Source organism: Tiliqua scincoides, chromosome 9, assembly GCF_035046505.1.
Source record: "Tiliqua scincoides isolate rTilSci1 chromosome 9, rTilSci1.hap2, whole genome shotgun sequence".
Classification (NCBI taxonomy): Eukaryota; Metazoa; Chordata; class Lepidosauria; order Squamata; family Scincidae; genus Tiliqua; species Tiliqua scincoides.
In genome coordinates, this window is record NC_089829.1 from 46,537,651 (window position 1) to 46,559,888 (window position 22,238).

At 47.8% G+C, this 22,238-nt stretch overlaps 1 protein-coding gene across 1 annotated transcript; it reads left to right on the forward strand.

Annotated features, from left to right (window-relative positions):
- The first annotated feature begins 353 nt into the window (after positions 1-353).
- LOC136660688 (phospholipase A2, minor isoenzyme-like) lies at positions 354-8,298 on the forward strand. The gene is made up of 4 exons (XM_066637996.1): positions 354-387; positions 931-1,087; positions 4,950-5,077; positions 8,177-8,298. Exons 1-4 carry the CDS (start codon positions 354-356, stop codon positions 8,296-8,298), a joined length of 441 nt encoding a protein of 146 aa, XP_066494093.1.
- The last annotated feature ends 13,940 nt before the right edge of the window (positions 8,299-22,238 follow it).

The window sequence follows — 22,238 nt, forward strand, 5'->3', positions numbered from 1 at the left end:
TCAACAGGTGGGAAACCTTGGCCTCTGAGCGTCCCACTTGGAGGCAGGCTGTGCAGCATGGCCCTTCCCAGTTTGAAGAGACACTTTGCCAACAGACTGAGGCAAAGAGGCAAAGAAGGAAGGTTCACAGCCAGGGAGACAGACTAGGGACACACTACACTTGCTCCCAGTGTGGAAGGGATTGTCACTCCCAAATTGGCCTCTTCAGCCACACTAGACGCTGTTCCAGAACCACTTTTCAGAGCGCGATACCAGAGTCTTCTGAGACTGAAGGATGCCAGTGACTGGAGGTTCCCCTGAGGAGAGGGAGCAAATGTTATACAGATTTATGTGGGAGTGTAGATGGGGGGGGGATGGAAATCCGGGATTGCTCCTACAGCAGGAGCAGTAATATCATCCATTGGAGGGTTCAGGTGCTCCCTTTGAATGAACCTTTTTTTTTCTTCAAAAAGAACTTTACATCATGTTCAGGAAGAGATGAGACGAGAAATTTGCCTAAGGGAAAATGCTTGTGATTTGGCCATTCTCTTTCCTAAGGACTACCTGAGAGACCATATGCAGCTCATGTTAGATTAAAGTTGTAATCCTATGTAAATGTGCCTGGGAGTAAAGAGCTTCAAATGAAATGCGCATTGAGCTAGTTCTTTAAATGAGATATGTTTCCAAGTAAGACATAAATGACACAAGAAAAAACGTTCTAATGACAAAATTTAAAGTTGATTTTTAAAAATGTTTTGATCTCAATGGGACATGTCTATGGGGGGAGTGTCATGGGGAACTCCTGCACTTCGAAAATTTGCCACTCTACCTCTTAATGTAAGTCTGTAGTGCAGATGCGGCCTAATCAGAGGCCATGAGAGACCCAAGGAGAGGATGGATTGGGCTACTTTTTGCCTGAGGTGTATTAATTCACAATTCTGCCTTTTCCAGTTCACCATTGCACCTTCCCCAAGCCAAGGGCTCTGTGGCAATTCTGCTCAATGATTCAGTGCCTCATTCTGGGCAGCTGGCCACTCAGCGAATTTAATTATAATGGATGCTACTGTGGCCTTGGAGGTTCTGGACAACCCGTGGATGATCTGGACAGGTGGGTGTGTTTCATGGCAATCATTTGCATCATGTTTAACGTCATGCAGTGCGGGAGATTCAATTTCCAAGCTTAGGTGAAAACTGCGTAGATGGTCCCTGGAGAGGACTTCCAGAATTAGCCAGAAAGCTTACTATAAACCAATTCTTTCTTGTGTGTCTCTTACAGCTGGAACTGCCTTCGTGATGTTGTCTCTCTTACTTCCTTACTCCTCAAATCCTGTCCTTTCTGTGAAGGGTCCAGACTCCACATACAAGCCCACTACTTCTCCACAATCATCTTCCTCACAATTCTGCTCTTACTTTTTTACACTTGAGAGCAGTAGTGGAGGTGGGTGGGTGGAAGGAGATTGCGCACACCCCCTGCAATCTGCTACTTAAGGCAACTGCCTCAGCTGGCCTCATGGTTGGGCCAGCCTTGCAAAGTCTTCTAAGGAAAGGCAAGTTCTGAAGTGAGATGACATTCTGGAGGTGTTCCAGGCCCAAAATAGAGACAGGTGAAGGAGAGAGGAGAAAGAATGGAGTCATTGGAAAGCAGGATGAACCAAAATTATAGTTTTCCAATATTTTATTTAGCTTTGGGGCAGGCTGCAAACCTTAAGCAAAATGGGTGTGTGTGTGGAAAGCACGATGGCATGTACTTTTAGACAGACTGACTCCAGAGTGCAGCAGTGTCAGCCCGGGTTTGTTTAGAATTAATTAAAATGTGAACTTCAATAAGGCAACTTCAATTGGGAATTTGTCACAAGTTAAAACTTGGAGGGGGGGGGATGTGTTTAAAGCCCAGAACCAGGATGAAATTGCCAAGTTCCTCCCAGGTCTAATTTGTACACCTCAGAGCCTTGTCTCGCCCGACAGTTCTAATGGAAGCTCACCGTAGCAGAAATTCAGCTGGCAGGTTCAGAAATGTTCAGTGTGATTAAAAAGGAACGGGAATGGAAATGAAATGCCACTGCTGTCCTTACGAGACAGCTGGATCTACCCAAGTGGCAACGACAGATACACAAAGTTGAAACAATTCACTCTGCAAGCTGCCAGATCAGGGAGACGTTGGCTCGGAAGTGCGTGGCTGTGCCCTGCCGGATCAGCTGTCCTCACGGGTGCCGGGATTCATGATCCTTCCCTTTAGTAGTGAATGATAATAACAAAAATAATAAAACAACAGTAGCAAAAGTAGCAAAAACAGTAGCGACTAAGATGATTACGGGGCTGGGGCACCTTCCTTACGAGGAAAGGCTACGGCGTTTGGGCCTCTTCAGCCTAGAAAAGAGACGCCTGAGGGGGGACATGATTGAGACATACAAAATTATGTGGGGGATGGACAGGGTGGATAGGGAGATGCTCTTTACACTCTCACATAATACCAGAACCAGGGGACATCCACTAAAATTGAGTGTTGGGAGAGTTAGGACAGACAAGAGAAAATATTTCTTTACTCAGCGTGTGGTTGGTCTGTGGAACTCCTTGCCACAGGATGTGGTGACGGCATCTGGCCTGGACACCTTTAAAAGGGGATTGGACAAGTTTCTGGAGGAAAAATCGATTATGGGGTACAAGCCATGATGTGTATGCGCAACCTCCTGATTTTAGAAATGGGCTATGTATCAGAATACCAGATGCAAGGGAGGGCACCAGGATGAGGTCTCTTGTTATCTGGTGTGCAACCTGGGGCATTTGGTGGGCCGCTGTGAGATACAGGAAGCTGGACTAGATAGGCCTATGGCCTGATCCAGTGGGGCTGTTCTTACGTTCTTATGTTCAAAAGAAGAAACAAGGAAAAATACGTACAACTGATGAATACATTGCAAAAAATATTAAACCAGAGGTAGAGGTGGGAGCAAACAGTTTTATTTTTTCCTGATTTCGGTGTTTTCCAAAGTTAAATGTGTAGAAAATTGTGTGTTTTTATTCAAAATTTGCATTATAATTATAAATAATAATGGCTTTAAAAGTGTACAAGGTAGGTGATATAGGTGATATAGTGTTAGTAGATGCAGCCACAGCCACAGGTCATGTATGCACCTCCATTAAATAATAAAGAAAAACCAAATAAAATGTTTGGGGTCTTTTTACAGATTTTGTGGTGGTTTTTCTGTTTTTTTCTTAGAAAAGTGAGAAATGCAGAGAGTGTGTTATGTGTTTTTATTTTGTTATCACTGTTTTCTCCCACCTCTAACTACAGGCAATTTGTACTGTAAACAGTAGCGATAAACAATCTATGCATATACATTCAGCCTGCATCTTACATGTGATAGACTCATGTTAATTCAAGTGTATCTCCTCCCCCCTCCCCCCCAAAAAGAAATTCAGGGAAAAACAGTTTAAACAGTTCAGATGACTCCACCAGTCATTCCACTCACTCTTTTGATGCCCCAGAGCTAGCCTGAAATGTGACTTTTGGACAAAGACACTGCAAAATGTCGCCCATTTGTTTAAGGCTCTACCAAATAGCAAGTCCAACCAGGAAGACATCCATTATTGTGGCATCCAGTCTGTGCACTGGAGAATTCCCATGCAAGAAGAATGAATCCAAGTCCTAAATACGGAAGTGTCACAGGAGCCGCGCAGTGGAGGCAAAAACAAGACAGTCACAAAGCGGGGAGAAGGGCTGGGTGAGGCAGGTAGCTGGTGCTGCAAGAAAGGAACTGCAGCAGAAACACACATCCCTTTGCCAACCCTTTTGTTGCTCAAACCGAGGAGGAAGCTGGTCTCTGAAGCTTGTAGAATATTCTGGTCAAACGATACACAAGAAACTTTGCCTGCAAATTACCATGTCAGTTGAGTTATCTGCCGAATGTCCAGTTTGACGATTCTGAATGAAATGTACTTACAGGTTGGGAATGTGCCTCTTCTGCTGTCTCCCTCAGCCTTTGCCACTCCTGAAGTGATGCCCACCATGCTGAAAACTGCTTGATGACCTCACTGACCCACACTGGCATCTAACCTTGTGACCATCAGTTTATCTTCCCCTCCTAATGTAAATGTCCACCTGCGCCGTAGCTAGGACAGGGTCATTGGCCATCCACGAAGCTCACTGAGGCAACCCAGGTAGCAGAATGGTTGTGGGGTACACACCTCTGGCCTCCACTTCTGTTCCTCCTCCTCTGACTCATTGGATTGGAAAAGTGAGGGACAGAGTGGAGCAGGAGGTGTGGTGGAAAAGAGACTGGTGGGCTAGAGCAGTGGTCCTCAAACTTTTGAGCATAGGGAGCCACCTAAAAAAAGTTTCACTTTACCAGCTGCTCAAGCCTCTGTGGCTATAACGGTGATTGGTCAGCCATGCTCCCCCCAAGCAGCTGCTTGTTTAGCCCTTGATGCACAGAGCCTAATTTGCCCAGTTTGTGAACCACTGCGCTAGAGACAATCTTGACAGAGGCATTCCCTCCTGTGTGTGAGTCGGAATGCATCATCTAAGAGGAGGGTCCTGCTTTTCTGACATGGGTGCTGAGACACAGGAAGGCACTTCTTTTTTTTCTTGAGAATGTTTTCTCAGACACATTTTGCAAATGTAATTAATTAATCACCCGAGGGTGCAATCCTAACCCCTTTTGTCAGTGCTTTCCAGCACTGGCATAGCGGTGCCAATGGGGCTTGTGCTGCATCCTGTAGTTGAGTGTTACTCACGGAGGCCTCCTCAAAGGAAGGGAATGTTTGTTCCCTGACCTCAGAGCTGCATTGCCCTTATGTCAGTGCTGGACATAAGGGGTTAGGATTGCACCCTAAAACTCATATGATTAATCCATTAAGATTCATTTAATCAGGTCACAGCCCTAAATGTTTTATCTGTGATTTTAGAACCTCCTTTGCCATTAAAATTGAGTATTTGCAGTTCAGTGATCAGGGCACTGATCCTTTCTTGACAGGTGCTGTCAGATCCATGAGGACTGCTGTGGGGCTGCTGCAAATGTTCCAAAGTGCTACTCATTTCTTCACAACCCATACACCAAGATCTACACCTACTCCTGCTCAGAAACCAGCATCACCTGTGCTAGTAAGTTGAATGTGTATGTTTTGCCTTTTGTCTTAGTCCATGAGCCAGACCCAAAATTGATACCATCTGCATTAATAAGCCACCTTGCAATTTTTGAAAGGTTTTTATCTCAAGAGTCAGGAAATATGTGGTAGTCTTGCAACATTCCCATGGTGATGTATGCCAAGTGTGCCAACCCAGGGCTGGCCCAAGACTCCTTGTACCTCAGGAGGCAGGTCAAATCCTGTTCCCTTTACCTAGTAATGTGCCAGCCTCTGTTCCTCCTACACCTTGGTTTGGAAAAGGAAAAAGAAGACAGAGTGGGAGAAGTGTGGAAGAGAGAAGAGTGGTGAACTGGAACAACACTCTAGCAGCTAGTGTTGTTCTAGCCCTCTACACTCCTCTCCTCCATGCTTCCTCTTCCACTTTGACCTCCTTTTCCTTTCCAATTCAGGAGCAGCAGCAGCAGCAGTGGCGGAAATGTGTGGACAGACAGATGTGAATGTCCTTGGCCAATCTGCTGCCTGAGAAGACTGCTTCAGCTGGCCTCATGGGTGTGCCATACATGGCAAACCGATGGTATTTGTTTTGCATGGATTTCAGCGGTGACCCAGCCTGTCTTTTGATGCCTGAGACTTCAGTGTTGCTAACTACATGGTTCTAGTATTTTGGGCACTGCGCTACTCTTTTCCTACTTTGGTGGTAGCTGTAATGATTGTTGGAAGCATCTCATCTCTTAAGTGGTGCCATTTAGAAATGGCAGGATTCAACCCACCTATATTTCATGTCCACCTGATTATCCAGCAAGAGTTTCTTCTGTGTCTCTGGCCAGCTTCCTAGTTCTACACCAAGAGTGACTGCCGTTACACTTCAGGGTTTTAAATAATCTTAGACTGATTAAAAGACTCTCACCTTTGGTCTCATGCAGCAGTATTCCTCTTGTTCATATGTACCCAGCAGATGTGTAGTGGGGGTGGGAGTTTGGAGCTCTTGGGATTTGCCTTTGGCTGGAGAGGTGATATCATCAGGAGAATTCAGGTGCTGCCATGAAACTGTTTTTCAAATGTATCCTGTGAGAAAGCATCAGGCTTAGTAGGAGAGAAACTGAGAATTTTGCATAGGAGCATATGTTAATATCTAGGCTTACTTACTTACTCAGACTTACTTCTGAGTAAACATGTATAGGATTGTGCATTAATATATCTTTCAAGTTTATGTTGAATATATTTTAATTTCATTTTGCAATGCTTAGGCATCAGTTCCAAGTATTGCAAGCCACTCCGAGAGCCTGGGATGACCTAGATCTTTAAATGAAATATAGCATGTTTCAAAGTAGAAACAAGTGACAGAAGAAAACACTCAAATGAAGACGCTGGCATTTGAATTTGCTGGTGATAGTCTTAATGGGGTGCGGCATGGGGTGTCATGACAAATGTTCTTGTATTAAAAAATATAGCACTAACCCACTGGTCCCTGGTGGCCTTGTTGCAGAACATCTGATACGTTCCGTCCTTCTCTGCAGCAAAAAGGAGAGACAATTGGGGTGGGATATCAATTAGCACCTTGATGTGAGCCTTAAAAAAGTCTTGGGTCACATCTGCAGCCTTTTTCTCTTCTGGACCTTGCACAGACCAGCTGAGGCGGCCTCCGTCAAATTAGAAAAGCAGCATCCCTTTTTTCCCTTCCAAGGCATTTTCCTTCCCACAATGCGATTCGGTTGTCATTTGGAATCACTGGTGGATGATTTGATGGCCTGGTGGGCTGGCTTCCTCCCTGGAAGTTGCACAGAGGCTGCTGCTGCTGGCTGGAGGGAGCTGGTGATGGGTGGTAGACAAGGTTTCCTAAAGGCACATTCTGCACAGCAACCCAAGACTGGCAAGCCAGTTTCTCAACATCACATACATACTGTATGCCTGGAACTCTCCTGACTTCCAGACGAAGCCTCCTGGGCTTCCTCTCTCCTTTTCCCAATGCATCAAAGGTTTCACAGGCACAAAGGTCCAGAAATCAATGGAAAGGAAAGAGATTATGCATATGTAATATGTTATTAATAAGAGGATGGGCTTGCAGCTGTCAATGGCTCGGCTTGGCTCCTGTGATCCAGTAACTCTTCCTCCAGTACAGATAGCTTCACTCTCTTTTTAATGTGTGTTTCATTAGCCTGCCTTTGCTCCCCAAAGCAGGCTAATCCAGTTCTAACCACTCCTCTCTATAAAAGCTGGAGAGCCTCATCAGCTCTGTTCAGTACTGAATTAGCCGCTCTGGCACCCATATAAGAACTGGTGGGAGTGCGGTGGCTAGAAGACTGAACAGCAAATCATAGCTTTCCCTGCCATGAACTCACTCAGTCCTTGAGAGAGCCACTCAGTCTCAGTCTTCCCCATCTGCAGTATGGGGATAATAGTACCTACATCAATTCAATACACGTGAAGTACTTTGCATGCTCACAAATGCTAAGTAGTATATATGCAGTTCATGGCAGGGAATTAGGACTAATTTACATGTCATCTCCATGTTTATCTTATAGTCACATTTTTATACCATCCAACGAGCTCAGGTTCTTTCCCTCCTTTTGTCCTCACAACAACCCTGTGAGCCTCCACTTTCTCCCCCATATGCTTACCTGACCTGTTAGCAGGGAGTGGAATGGAGAAAGAAAGGGAGGTCATCTGGCAGCAGCCTGCCAGATGCAAGGAAGCCTGGGAAATGTAGTTTTCCTGGTCTACTGAAGGACATGCAAGCTGGGAAATATGAAGTTTGGCGACATTACTGCTCCCAGACTTTGGAGCCTCCTTCCCATTATCCCCCCTATAGGGAGTCTGACGATTGTGTTCTGTCTTCTAAGGTTTTCCCCAATTAGTCCAACTCCTCTTGTATAGTGGGCCTGGGCTACCTCTGCCTGCATCATCCACATGGACAGCCCATTCTGATTTCATGCTTTTCATGTGCCATCCTGCGTGCAGGTCATTCCACAAGCATGTCCATGGAGTCAACCTTGGAAGACGTCCTCCAGCCCAGCAGAAGATGATTGCAGGGACAGAGAATAGTGAGAAAAGTTTTGGTTTCAGGAGCAAACCCATTTCCTAATTGCTGTTTCTCTTTTCTCTGCTTTTTTTCAAGGTGATAATGACCCCTGCCAAATGCACGTCTGCCAGTGTGACAGGGCTGCAGCAATATGCTTCTCAAAAGCCCACTGCAGTGAGGAGCACAAAAGCCTAGACAAGAAGAAATACTGTCAGTGATGACACTGTCAGAGGGTGGATGGGAGGGACACTTAATTTATGGCAAAACTCAGTACGCAGATTCATCTCCATCGCAGATTTCAAAGACCATTCTGAATGTGTTAGGGATTGATCTTCTGTATATTGCAGCCTCTCTGTCTATGGAGAACTGAAAGGTAGAATGAGCATTCATAGAAGCCCATTTAAATGAGGACATCAAACCTTCTGGCCCTCAGGAGTAACGACTAAATTGATCACTGGCGTTTGTTCTTGTGTTCCCAAGTGGAGAAAAGCAGAAGCATAGCTAGGTCATTTGACACTCAAGCCCACAAATTTTTGACGCCCCCACCTATATACGACAAAATTATTTTCAGTGATAGTCGTGACTTGAAATGACTAATAATAATGGCCAGGAAACAAATGCAGTGAACCTTTCCCCACAAGCAGGGGATGAAAGTCAGTGCCCTCCCTTGCGTGCCCCCTGCATCTGGAAGTTCAATGTAGCCATCATGGTTAATAAACACAGATAGATCTATTGTCCATCATGAAAAGAATCCACTTTTAAATTCATTTAAGCAAGTGAGCAATAACACCCAAACTTTGTTTGTTTGTTTGTTTGTTTGTTTGTTTGTTTGTTTGTTTGTTTGTTTGTTTGTTTGTTTGACTGTATGATAACACAGATCACCCAAAAACTCAGTAACCATGAAAAACCAGAAATCGCTGACACTCACACAACTGAATAGGAGTTCTAGCATTAGCTCTGATATATGGAAATGAGAGCTGACTCATGCTACTACTTTACTGGTTCCATGCTACAGTATAACAACACCTCATTGGCTCTCAGAACAATCAGTCTCATTGGTCAGTCTGAATTTTAAAAAATCCACTTTTTGTTCCATAAGGCAGTTATGCTTTCTTTTTCTGGTTATTTGGCCATTATGTTTGATAGAAAAGTGATCGTTCAACACAGTTCATTTCATTACATTCTGCATTAAATTACCTATTGAATTTAGTTATACGTAATTAAATTACCTATTATATGGTGTATAACATGATGGTATTGTTCATAAATACCAAGGTTTTTACTATTTTGGCCACTAGTGGTGTGTCCCCCCCCCCCGAGGTGAGTCTGCTCCCCTGCCCCTGCTAGCTACACCACTGGAAAGAAGTTCAGGACAGTCTCCATTGGCCAAACCGGTGCACTCGCGTCCCATAAGTTCATGTTGGGGATCTAACATCTGACCAATTTATACCAGGGTCTCAAGAGACAGTAATAATTCCAAACAATGCTACTGTCTCTAGATCTAAAAATAGCATACATTATGCATGAAACAAGAATCATAATGGGAAATGTTGGTAGATTTTGTGCCCCAGAGGAAAAAAGCCCCCTAAAAGGAGAAGCAAAACTCCAGAGCTCTGATAATTCTTCTGAGCCTGAAGCGATCGAATAGATTTGCCCTTCCTCTTTGCCTCCCTCCATCGTGATGTCCCTAGTTCTAGTTGCTCACGCGTGAACAGGGAATGCATGAGGGGCTCCTCCTCCCGCACTCTGCCCTCCTCTGCCTCACCACCTGATGATTATGTTGGCAACCTTCAGTCTTGAAAGACTATGGTATCGCGCTCTGAAAGGTGGTTCTGGAACAGCGTCTAGTGTGGCTGAAAAGGCCAATTCAGGAGTGACAATCCCTTCCACACTGGGAGCAAGTGCAGTCTGTCCCTGGTCTGTCTCCCTGGCTATGGGCCTTCCTTCTTTGCCTCTTAGCCTCAGACTGTTGGCCAAGTGTCTCTTCAAACTGGGAAAGGCCATGCTGCACAGCCTGCCTCCAAGCGGGCCGCTCAGAGGCCAGGGTTTCCCGTCTGTTGAGGTCCACTCCTAAGGCCTTCAGATCCCTCTTGCAGATGTCCTTGTATCGCAGCTGTGGTCTACCTGTACTCGTGCAAGGAAAGCGCCTACAGGTAGACCACCTGATGATGCGTGGACAATATCCCTGTAGGTGCAGCATCTCAAACAGTGGCCACAGTACATTTGGAGCACACTATTGATCTTTCTTATGTCATCTCTGTAAAGAGTTGCATTAAAATTGCTTACACAAACACCCAGAAAACAGAGATGAAAGTGTGTCTTTCATGCCTGCTAGCCCTCCTTCCACTCAACTCTTCTCTTTGCATCAGTATCTGCTCCAGCCCGACCCTGTTGAATGCTTTTGACAAGGTGTAAAATTGCACATTTGTAACAGATGCAGTTTGCTGGAGCACAGCGGCCTCATGGAAAGCCTTGGCAGCAAAGAGTTTTCCATTTGAGTTCAGCTGTATGTGCAGTCATCTGGCATGAGGAAGCTATCTGTGTATTGACACTTTCCCACTGCCTGGGAGGGAAGATCAATTTGAAGTTGACATCCAAGTTCTCAGAAGAGCTGCCCTCTGCTCTTATGTCCTCCAGTTCACTGCAATCAAATGTATCTGCTGGTTTACACATGATTGATTCTAACTGAAGATAACGTCATGATAAACCTCATAGCACTTTCCTGCCCATGACGAGATCACTGAAATCGTTGCTTCTGGTGACAGACTGGCAGCAGCGGCACCTGATGACTGTCTCCCTGCCTACTTGCCTTCACCACCTCTGCTACCTCCACTGCTTCTCTTCCTGCTCCCTCAGTCTGAAAAGGGCAAGGGGAATTAAGTGGAAGAGAGAAGAGTGGCAGGCTAGAGTGTATTTTTTTCACTCCATTCCCATCTTCCTTTTTTTAATGCAATGAGCAGTAGTTTGGCTGATGTGAGGAAAAGGATGGCAGCCTTTGGCAAGGCAAAGCACTGCATTAGGAGGAGGAGACTGCCTCATAGGTCAAAAACGTCAGAAGTTGGTTGCTGTGAGCGGGTATGGTGAAGCACTCCACAGATTCTCAGAGACACAGCCTTAGGTCTTTTTTTAATAGTAAAAAATTCATTCACTCCGTCAGAGGATAGGCACACTCTGTGCATGCTTAGGGGTCCTCTGCCCACACGGGCAACATTTTTGAAATCAAAACATGGCAGTCTCAGTGGAAAGGCAGTATTTCTTTCTGAAGGAAAGTATTTTCTGGTCATATCAAATGTTGACAAATAGAGAAAAATGTTATGGACATGGAGCTGAGCAGACTGCAGATGGACATCGTCGCTCTTCAAGAGACGAGGTTGCCAGATTCAGGATCTGTCAAGGAGAGAAATTTCTCATTTTTCTGGCAGGGAGCATAAGAACATAAGAACAGCCCCACTGGATCGGGCCATAGGCCCATCTAGTCCAGCTTCAGTATCTCACAGCGGCCCCACCAAATGCCCCAGGGAGCACACCAGATAACAAGAGACCTGCATCCTGGTGCCCTCCCTTGCACCTGGCCTTCTGACATAGCCCATTTCTAAAATCAGGAGGTTGCACATACGCATCATGGCTTGTAACCAGTAATGGATTTTTCCTCCAGAAACTTATCCAATCCCCTTTTAAAGGCGTCCAGGCAAGGAGTTCCACAGACCAACAACACGCTGAGTAAAGAAATATTTTCTTTTGTCTGTTCTAACTCGCAGCAGATGGAACGCTGGGTGCAGCACTACTCTGAGATGTATTCCCGAGAAAATGCAGTAACCGAGGAAGCACTGAAGAACATCGAGTGCCTGCCTGTTTTGGAGGAGCTTGACAGTGAACCAACCCTAGCAGAACTTCACGTGGTCCTGGACTCCCTCACCTCTGGCAAGGCACCTGGAAAAGACAGCATCCCTGCTGAAGTCCTGAAGTGCTGCAAAGAGATCATCGTCACTGAGCTGCATGAAATCCTCTGTCTCTGGAGGTGGAGTACCCCAGGACATGAGGGATGCAAACATCGTCACGCTGTACAAGAACAAAGGCGACAGAGGTGACTGCAATAACTACCGAAGCATCTCTCTCCTTAGCGTGGTAGGAAAGCTGTTTGCCCGAGTTGCTCTGAAGAGGCTCCAGGTACTTGCAGAGAGCGTCTATCCAGAATCGCAGTGCGGATTCCGAGCCAACAGGTCCGCCACTGATATGGTATTCTCCCTTAGACTGCTGCAGGATAAATGCAGGGAACAACAACAGCCACTCTTTATAGCCTTCATAGATCTCACAAAGGCTTTCGACCTGGTCAGCAGGGATGGCCTCTTCAAGATTCTCCCCAAGATCGGATGTCCACCCAGGCTCCTCAGCATCATCAGGTCTTTCCACGAGGACATGAAGGGCACTGTTGTCTTCGATGGCTCCACATCAGACCCCCTTGACATCCGAAGCGGAGTGAAGCAGGGCTGTGTTCTTGCGCCAACCTTGTCTGGGATTTTCTTCACTGTTGTGCTGAAGCAGGCCTTTGGAACTGCCACAGAAGGCATCTATCTCAGGACCAGATCAGATGGAAAGCTCTTCAACCTCTCTAGACTGAGAGCAAAGTCCAAAGTCCAGCTGAAATGTCTGCGTGACTTCCTCTTTGCCAACGATGCAGCTGTCACTACCCACTCTGCCAAAGATCTCCAGCAGCTCAGGAACTGTTTTAGCAAGGCCTGCCAAGACTTTGGACTGACAATCAGCCTGAAGAAAACACAGGTCATGGTTCAGGATGTGGACTCACCTCCCTGCATTACAATCTCTGTGCACAAGCTGGAGGTTGTCCATGACTTTGTGTACCTTGGCTCAACGATCACCAAAACTCTTTCTCTCGATACTGAGCTAAACAGAAGCATCGGCAAAACAGCTACTACGTTTTCCAGACTCGCAAAGAGAGTCTGGTCCAACAAGAAGCTGATGGAATATAGCAAGATCCAGGTCTACGGAGCTTGTGTCTTGAGTGCACTTCTGAACTGCAGCGAGTCATGGACTCTTCGCACACACCAGGAGAAGAAGCTGAACGCTTTCCACATGCGCTGCCTCTGACGCATCCTCGGCATCACCTGGCAGGACAAAAGTTCCAGTCCTGGAATGACCTGGAATCCCAAGCGTGTATACAGTACTGAAACAGAGACGCCTGCATTGGCTTGGTCATGTCGTGAGAATGGATGATGGTCGGATCCCAAAGGATCTCCTCTATGGAGAACTTGTGCAGGGAAAGTGCCCTACAGGTAGACCACAGCTGTGCTACAAGGATATCTGCAAGAGGGATCTGAAAGCCTTAGGAATGAACCTCAACAGATGGGAAACCTTGGCCTCTGAGCAGCCCGCTTGGAGGCAGGCTGTGCAGCTTGGCCTTTCCCAGTTTGAAGAGACACTTGGCCAACAGACTGAGGCTAAGAGGCAAAGAAGGAAGGCCCATAGCCAGGGAGACAGACCAGGGACAGACTGCACTTGCTCCCAGTGTGGAAGGGATTGTCACTCCCGAATCGGCCTCTTCAGCCACACTAGACGCTGTTCCAGAACGACCATTCAGAGCGCGATACCAGAGTCTTTCGAGACTGAAGGTTGCCAACAGTGAAAAATGTTAAAAATATCCAAGCTTTTGTTTCTGGAGACAGGAGGAAACTGGATGTATTTCAGTATTCAGGATGTATTTCAACTGGTATTTCAGAGTGTCTTCCTTTGTTCTTAAGAACAAGTGAACCTATTCATGGATGGGTTTGACAGAGTGGGAGTAAGGAAGGGGAGGTGGCGGTAAAGATGGTTCTCATAACATTTAATTAAAAGAATCAATACAGAGCCTTTTATGTTGTTGGGGTTTTGCAACATGTTCTGAAACCAAAAGGGCACCACAGAAAGTGGGATGCTGTGGGAACGCAACACAATCTCCCTGGCTGCAGCCTCTGAAACGTGTGCAACCGCATCAGACAGGCACTTGTTCCGTTTTCACGTGGGATTTATTTATTTAAAGTATGCCTTTCTGTCCCACTGAAGGGGCCATCAAGGCAGCTTGCAAACCTCCATAAAACAGAGCCAGAAAACTGTGTAGGGGGCAATCAAAGCAGGCCAGTTAGAACTGAAACACAGGTAAGTGAATTGGCTTAAATGTTCTGTTGCAAGGCTGGACTGTCTGTGAAGCCAACTGAGTCAGCCACCTTAGGTGAGTGGAATCTGCTGACTGTGACCGGGTCTGGCTTCCCAAGGTAAAGGTGCGGCTGCTGCACCAGCTGAAGCTGGCAAAAGCCACTCCTCATCACCTGTGCAGAGCTCTGTCCCTCTGCAGTCTTGTCACTGTAGCTCTTGCACCTTCCTGCAGAAACAAAATGAAAATGCTTCCATGGAAACTACAGATTGTGTCTTTTGTGCGGCAGAATTCTTTTGTGCCAAACAGCAGATGACTTAGCCAATGGTTTTATTGCCAAGAAATACACAGACAATGGATTTATTTTGCAAGGGGGCACTGCTGGCTGCAAAAGAAAGCAGCAATCTGACATGTTGATCTTTTTGCCATTGTTCCCTTGGAATGGAAAATCAAAAGCAGCATATCTATTGATCCCCCTTCTCCCCTTTGAATTAGCATATCCCATGAAAACAGTGCCGCAAATCAGGTCTGTTTGGAAAGCATGAAAGACAGACAACAGTCAAGATAATTGTTCTCTATCTCTCCCTCTCCCTCTGCCTCCCCCCCGTGTGTGTGTGTGTGTGTGTGTGCGCGCGCGCGCGCATGCTGTACAGAGTACATAATCTACACCTAGGTGAGATTTAAGAGCTTGATCAGGATGGAGCAAACCAGTGTCTGAAGGGACAGGGGTAGAATGCAGAAAGTTTAGAAGTAAGGAGTCCAAAAGGACCCAAGGGAGATTTAGAAGAAGAAGGATGATGATTAGTAGTGTTGGTGTTTTCTGATTGTCCTGGAACAATGGATGCTCTTCCACCATAATAGAAAACATGTCAGAAAAAAACAGAAATGGTCAGATTGAAGAAAAGAGCTTGCACAGAGCAGGGAGAAGGTAAAAGGAGATGAAAGAAAGAGGCAGACCGTGCAATAAGGCGCAGAGTAAGTGGTTAAGTGAAACAGACTTGAGAATCCTTGGAGGAATTCTCTTCTGCAGTAATGTTTTGAGCTGCAGATTTTCATGGCTGCTTCCATCTTTGATTTCAGAGATGTTCCTGCTGTATGTGACGTGGGCTGTCCCTTCCCTGTGGCTGACTGAGTCAACTTGGGTAGTAGATTGGCAGCAGTGTCCCCTTCCCCACCACCACTGCTGATGTTTTCCTGCTTTGAAAATGACAAGGGGAACGGAGTGAAAGAGGAAGCATGAAGAGAGGCATGGAAGAGAGGAGAGTTGGTTTTGTACTTATAGGTTATAAGAAGGTGAATGCCTCCGTTTTACTCTTGCTGCTGAGAATGGCTCCAAAGGGGAGGGGGAGGGGCCCCTTGTGTGGCACATTCAGGCACCTACAAAACTTAATGTTTTGTGTCCCCTCTAGCTATGCTACTGGGTGCAGGGTATAAATCATAATTATGTGTAAATTCCCTTGAAAATGCTTTTGCATTACAAGGTGAGACAGAAATCAATGACATGAATGAATACATTTTGAAGTTTTACTTGAGAGAATCAAGGGGAATTTGGTGGGGAAAAACATGAAAATTCAGATATTGTTCTGATTATATTTCAGCTTTTTCCAGATCTCCAATGCAGCTAATTATTTTAATAGAATATTTATGTACTGCTTTTTAACAAAATAAATCAGTTCTCAAACTAGTTTTCATACTATAAAAGTTGATCTCTCTGCCCCCAAAAGAGCACACAAACTAAACACAAACAACTCAAAACACAGAGACACAAAGGAGACACCAACAAACAGACACTAGAAGGGCTGTTAAATAAGCTGGGCTGAAATTGGAGAATTGCTCTCCTCCTGCTAAATATGAGTGAAACACCTCTTAAAATGCACCTCTGTTCAGTTAGTAGGTGTGATAATCAGAGCATAACATTTCTGTTCACAAAGCATTTGTAGCTTTGTCAGATGGTAGGTTTTGAAATGTGCACTGGACAATCCCTGCTAACTGGTTAAGAGGCACTTTTTCAAGTGGGTGCTCATCTTTTATTTAGCAGGGGGAGAGTAATTGGCCCACCTCAACCCAGCACTGTCTTTTCTAGTCACTGTCTGCTGGTTCTTTTGCATATTTTTAGATTGTGAGCCCTTTTGGGACAGGGAGCCATTAGATATTTGACTTTCTCTGTAAACCATTTTGTGAACTGTCTGTTGAAAAGCGGTATATAAATACTAATATAAATTCTAAATACTGTGCTAAACTATCTTTCCATTGTGGTGGTGGGTTTTCCTTAAACGCTATAGATGACATGCATCACTTTAATGTATCAAACTACATGGGAGCTCAGCACCTCCCCTATTAAAATCATAATGCCTCCCTATGAAAAATATTTTGAGGGTGAACAATGAAAGGGAGCATAATCCCACCGACATCCTTTTTTTTTTAAACTATGAACAGTTTTGACTCGAAAGAAGAACTGTATGAAAGACAACAGAAGCTGACCATCAAGTTTCTAGCTCTTTACTAACTTCTTTTTAAAGATATTTAAGCTGCAGGTAGGTCTAAAGCCCATTAGAAACATGGACTTTTCAGACTATGAGTACAAATACTGTGGCTTGCCATAACTTCTCCGCAGTAGTAGCTGCTGCCTCTGAATAATATCTGAATGCAAACACATTCTTTGAAGAGGAAAATGCAAAGGGGAACAAAGCCTCTAACAGATGCTGGTCCAGCCAGTTGGGTAGCATTTGGGAGGCTTTCATTACCATGGCAACACTTGCTTGTCAGAGCTGATCAGATGCTGACGTCTCTCTTGTGGAAACAAACCTCCTAACCCAGTGGTATTCAAACTGGGGCGTTGCGATGCCCCAGCCTGTGGGTCCTGGTCTCTGCCCCCTTAAGGGGCGGGGGCAGATAGGAGACAGGGGGAAGGCAGTGCGGATCGCGCCGCTCAGGGGGGGCTGCAGGGGCTTGGGTGCACTTGCCCAAGCCTCCAGCAGCCTCCCGGGGTGTGGGGAGCCCTGCGCAACATTTGGCAGGCTCCCCAGGTCGGGAAAAGTGAAAGCGGAGCGATCACGCCCCGCTGTGCAAAACCGGAAGCGGAGCACGATCGCTCTGCTTTCCCTTCTGACTGGGCTGCAGGGACTGGGGTGGACCCTCCAGTCCCTGCAGCAGCCATCCCTGTGTGCGGGGAGCCCTCTGTGAGCGCCTACAGGGCACCCCAGGTCAGGGAAAGGGAGAGTGGGGCGATTGCGCTCCACTTCTGCTTTTGCGCAGGCAGAGCAGATCGCTCCACTCTCCCTTCCCCTGACCTGGGGTGCCCTGTAGGCGCTCGCGCAGGGTGCCCCACACACAGGGATGGCTGCTGCAGGGACTGGAGGGTCCACCCCAGTCCCTGCAGCCCCCTGAGTGACGCGATCCTGGGGAGCGATCCTGGGGACCCCTTGCCCCTGCTGCCTCCCCCTGCCCCTGCAAAGACTTACTGCGGGTTTCAAACTCCCAGAGAGTTTGGAAACCATAGTCCTAACCCTTTAATCTGAGTCTCCACTAGTCCCTGTCTTTGAGGAGGAGGCTTACATACACTACATGACCAATATCACTCTCTGATGCCTTTCACACCTGCATGTCCACACACCCACTGGGATTTGTGGCTTGATCAGAACGCATACCAAAATGACTCACTCTGCACAAGGGGTTCTATTTGCGCATCTTGTGCTTTGCTTGGAGGGGGAAGGTTGAAGGATCGTAGCTAGTGGTAGTGCACATACTTTGCAGGCCGATGGTCCCAGGGTCAGTCTCCAGGTAGGGCTGGGAAAATCCCCTGTCCAAAACACAGGAAAGCCACTGCCGGTCCATTGAGGCCATACAGAGCTACATGAACCAATGGTCTGCCTTGCAGAAGGCAGCTTGTTCAGAAGCCTCCATAGCTCAGTGTTAGAGCATCTGCTGGCTTGCAGAAGGTCCCAGTTTCCATCCTTGGAATTTGCAAGTAAGGTTGGAAAGGACCCCACCTGAAACCTTGGAGAGCTGCATCTGGTCCTGAGCCAGATGGCCGGACTCAGCCTGACTCAGCAAACAGCAGCTGCCAGTGTGGTCAAACTGTCGATCACTGTTGTCCATATTCTCTGGTGCCTTTCCTCTTTCCAGTGGCAGATCTGCCATTAAGTGAAAGGGGCAAATGTCCTGGGCATGGAGCCTCACATACCTCTAGGACTGCACAGAAGCCTCATTGAGGCTCCCAACATGGTTGGAAACTGTGCTTCCGGTTTGCTGGAAGTAAAGTATAAAAGTGTGGGGAAACCGCAGGAGGTTTCCCTGTTGCATCCTGGAGTTGCATGAGGCTACGGAACATTGTGGTGAGTGGGGGAGTGGTAGATTCGCATGTAGGGGGGGCGGCATCTCGTGGGGGGGGGTGTGCCCAGGGCACAAGGCTGGGGAAGTCCGCCACTGCTTCTTTCTTTTTTAAAAAGCTTCTTACAACCCATTCATGCCTCTCAGTGGAGTGACTGGGGGAAGGGGGGCAGAACCTGTTCTGCTTTGATGACTTATCTCCAGTGCAGGATGGTTGTCTCTTCCCCCATTTTATTTCAAAATAAATTATGATACCTCACTGGCATTTGCCTCTTTCTCCTGCAGCAAGGTTGGAAAAAATGGGGTAGCTTCAACTTTAGAATGGGGGGAGAGGCCCGTTGAAAGACACAGTCTGCCCTTGAAACTTAGGGAACTCAGCAGTGCCTCTGTTGACTGACATGGCTGTCTAGGATGGGGATCTTTTCCAGCCCTACTTGGAGATGCCAGAGACCAAACCAGGGGCATTGTGTATGCCAAGCATTTGCCCTCCCACTGAGCTATAGCTCATTCCTAGCTTCTGTCTTCTTGTCCTGGAGAAACAAATAAACCCTGATGCCACTAGCTCATCACTTCCCTCCTCTCCCCACCGCACCCCACTTCCTTTTCTGTTATATTCTACCCTTCCTTTTGGAATCCAGGGAGCAGCAGGAGAAAATGTTTAGAGAAGAGACTAAGAGGCGAGCTTTGATGGACACCTCAAAGCATCTGAAGGGCTGACATATGATGAAGATTTACTATGGCCCCAGAAGGCAAGAGGTTGCATGTGATAAGGAAGTTGATTTAGGCTACGCATGAGGAAGACTTTCCTCATCATAAGAGCTGTCCAGCTCTGGAATAGTTTGCCTTGTGCAGTGCTGGGTTCTTCCTCATTGAAGGTCCTCAAGCAGAGGATGGATAGCTACCTGTCGGGGATACTGTAACACTTGTCACCACTGAGCAGGGGATTGGACTAGATGACCACTTAGGTCCCTTCCAACCCTAACGTTGCTCTCCTCTCTCCCCAGGTATTTAGAGCTTGCTGGGCTTGCCAGAGGCGCGAGCCTTTGGCGTGAGCCGAAGGGCAAGAGCCAAAGGGGCTCTTGGCCCGTGGCTCTTAGCCTGGGGCTCGTGCCGGGAAGATCTGCTGCCCTCTTGAACAGTGGTCCAATCAACAGTCGTCGGAGATTCTCCCCTTTTGTTTGAGGCTGGGGAGAGTGGAGCAATAGTTATTTTAACAGCCGAGGATCTGCCTGCAGACCAGTCTCAGAAGGTGGGCCTCGCCACATGTCTGTTCTCTCGGGAGGGAGCTCAGGGGAAGGGAAGGGTGCCACTATCAAGAGTGTGACGGGCCAGGGGAGATATGGTGGTGGGGGTCGGACAGGCCATTACAGGAGAAGGAGAGTTCATCGTAGGCAGATCATCTCCCCTTCTGGTCCTTCCCCCAATTCTCGGATACTTGGTGGTACTGGCAGTGAGTCCCTGGATCTGAAGCTGCTGCTTTTGAATGCCAGGTCGGTGAATAACAAGACCTGTATCATCCGGGATGTGATCCTGGATGAGAAAGCCGACCTGGTATGCATTACAGAGACCTGGTTGGACGGGGAGGGAGGCGTTAGTCTCTCTGAACTTTGTCCGCCAGGTTTCCAGGTGTTGCAGCAGCCAAGATTGCAGGGACAGGGAGGGGGAGTTGCAATGGTCTATCGTGAGTCCATCTCCCTTACCAGGTGCCCCGTCCAGCAGTCTGCTGGGTTCGAGTGCCTGCATGTTGTGTTGAGAGGACCGGACAGGATTGGGATTCTGTTGGTGTACCGCCCGCCCTGCTGCCCAACAGTCGCCCTGCCTGAGCTGACTGGGGTGATCTCGGGGGTGGCATTGAAGGCCCCCCGCCTGTTAGTGCTGGGGGACTTCAATGTTCATGCCGAGGCCCCTGCGGCAGGTGCAGCTCAGGATTTCATGGCTGCCATGACAACCATGGGCCTGTCCCAGAAGATCTGGACCCCAACACATACAGCAGGACACGTATTGGACCTGGTGTTCACAGCTGGGCACGGGGCAGTGATCTGGATGTAGAGGAGATCAAGATCACTCCGTTGTCATGGACAGATCACTTCCTGGTAGGGTTTAGGCTTGTTGCGGCTTCCTACCTCTGCAGAGGCGGGGGACTGTTTTCTATGGTCCGCCCCCGGAGGCTAATGGATCCTGAAGGCTTCCTGAGGGCCCTGGGGGATTTTCCCACTGCCAAGACTGGCACCTCATCTGTGACCCTGGTCGACCTCTGGAATGGGGAAATGTCCAGGGCTGTGGATGAGATTGCTCCGGAGCGACCTCTGCCACGTCGCAGACTTGGATCGGCTCCTTGGTTCACTGAGGAGCTGCGAACGATGAAGCGGCAGGGCAGGCGTCTAGAGCGACGGTGGCAGAAAACTTGTGATGAATCCGATCGGACACGGAGTAGAGCTCATTATAGGGCCTACTCCGTGGCGGTGGTAGCAGCGAAGAGATCGTTCTTCTCTGCTACCATTGCGTCTGCTGATAGCCGTCCGGCAGAGCTATTCTGTGTGGTGCAGGGTCTCCTTCATCAGGCCCCTTTGGTAGTCCAGGAGGAATACATGGTCAGCCGCTGCGACGTGTTTGCCCAACACTTTGCAGATAAAATCGATCGTATTCGTCGCGACTTGGATGCCACATTGACAATGTCTGATGATGTCCCCTTGGCAACTGCTTGTCCAGTATTGTGGGATTCTTTTCAGCTTGTCCAGCCTGAGGATGTGGACAGACTCCTTTGGAGTGTGAGGCTGTCTGCCAGCCTGTTTGACCCTTGCCCAGCTTGGCTGATTTGAGCGGCCCCGGGGGGGGGGACTGGCTGAGTGGACGGGGAGGGTGGTCAACTCTTCTTTGGGGAGGGGACACTGCCGCTCGCCTTGAAGCGGGCGGTGGTTCGCCCCCTCCTGAAGAAGCCCTCCCTGGATTCCACGGAGTTGGATAACTACCGGCCAGTCTCCAACACCCCATTTCTGGGCAAGGTAATTGAGCAGGTGGTGGCGGCCCAACTCCAGATGGTCTTGGATGAAGCGGATTATCTGGATCCTTTTCAATCTGGTTTCAGACCGGGCTTTGGGACGGAAACTGCCTTGGTTGCCTTGGTGGATGACCTACGCCGGGGACTGGACAGGGGGAGTGCATCCCTGTTGGTCCTGCTGGACCTCTCAGCAGCTTTCGATACCATCGCCCATGGTATCCTTCTGGGCCAACTGGCCGAGTTGGGAGTTGGAGGCACTGTTTTGCGGTGGTTCCATTCCTACTTGGAAGGTCGGTCCCAGATGGTGGTGCTGGGGGATGCCTGTTCGACACCCTGGTCCTTGAGATGCGGGGTGCCACAGGGCTCAATTCTGTCCCCCATGCTATTTAACATCTACATGAAACTGCTGGAAGAGGTCATCAGGGGGTTTGGAGTGAGGTGTCATCAATATGCTGATGACACCCAGCTCTATCTCTCCTTTCCTCCAGACTCCAGGGTTGAGGGCCTGGAGCGCTGTCTGGAAGCAGTGAGGATCTGGATGGGGGCTAACAAGCTGAAATTAAATCCGGATAAGACTGAGGCTCTCCTGGTTCAGAAATCCTCGATGCAGGTGCTGGATTATCGGCTTGCTCTGAATGGGGTTGCACTCCCTCTGAAGGAGCAGGTTCGCAGCTTGGGGGTCCTCC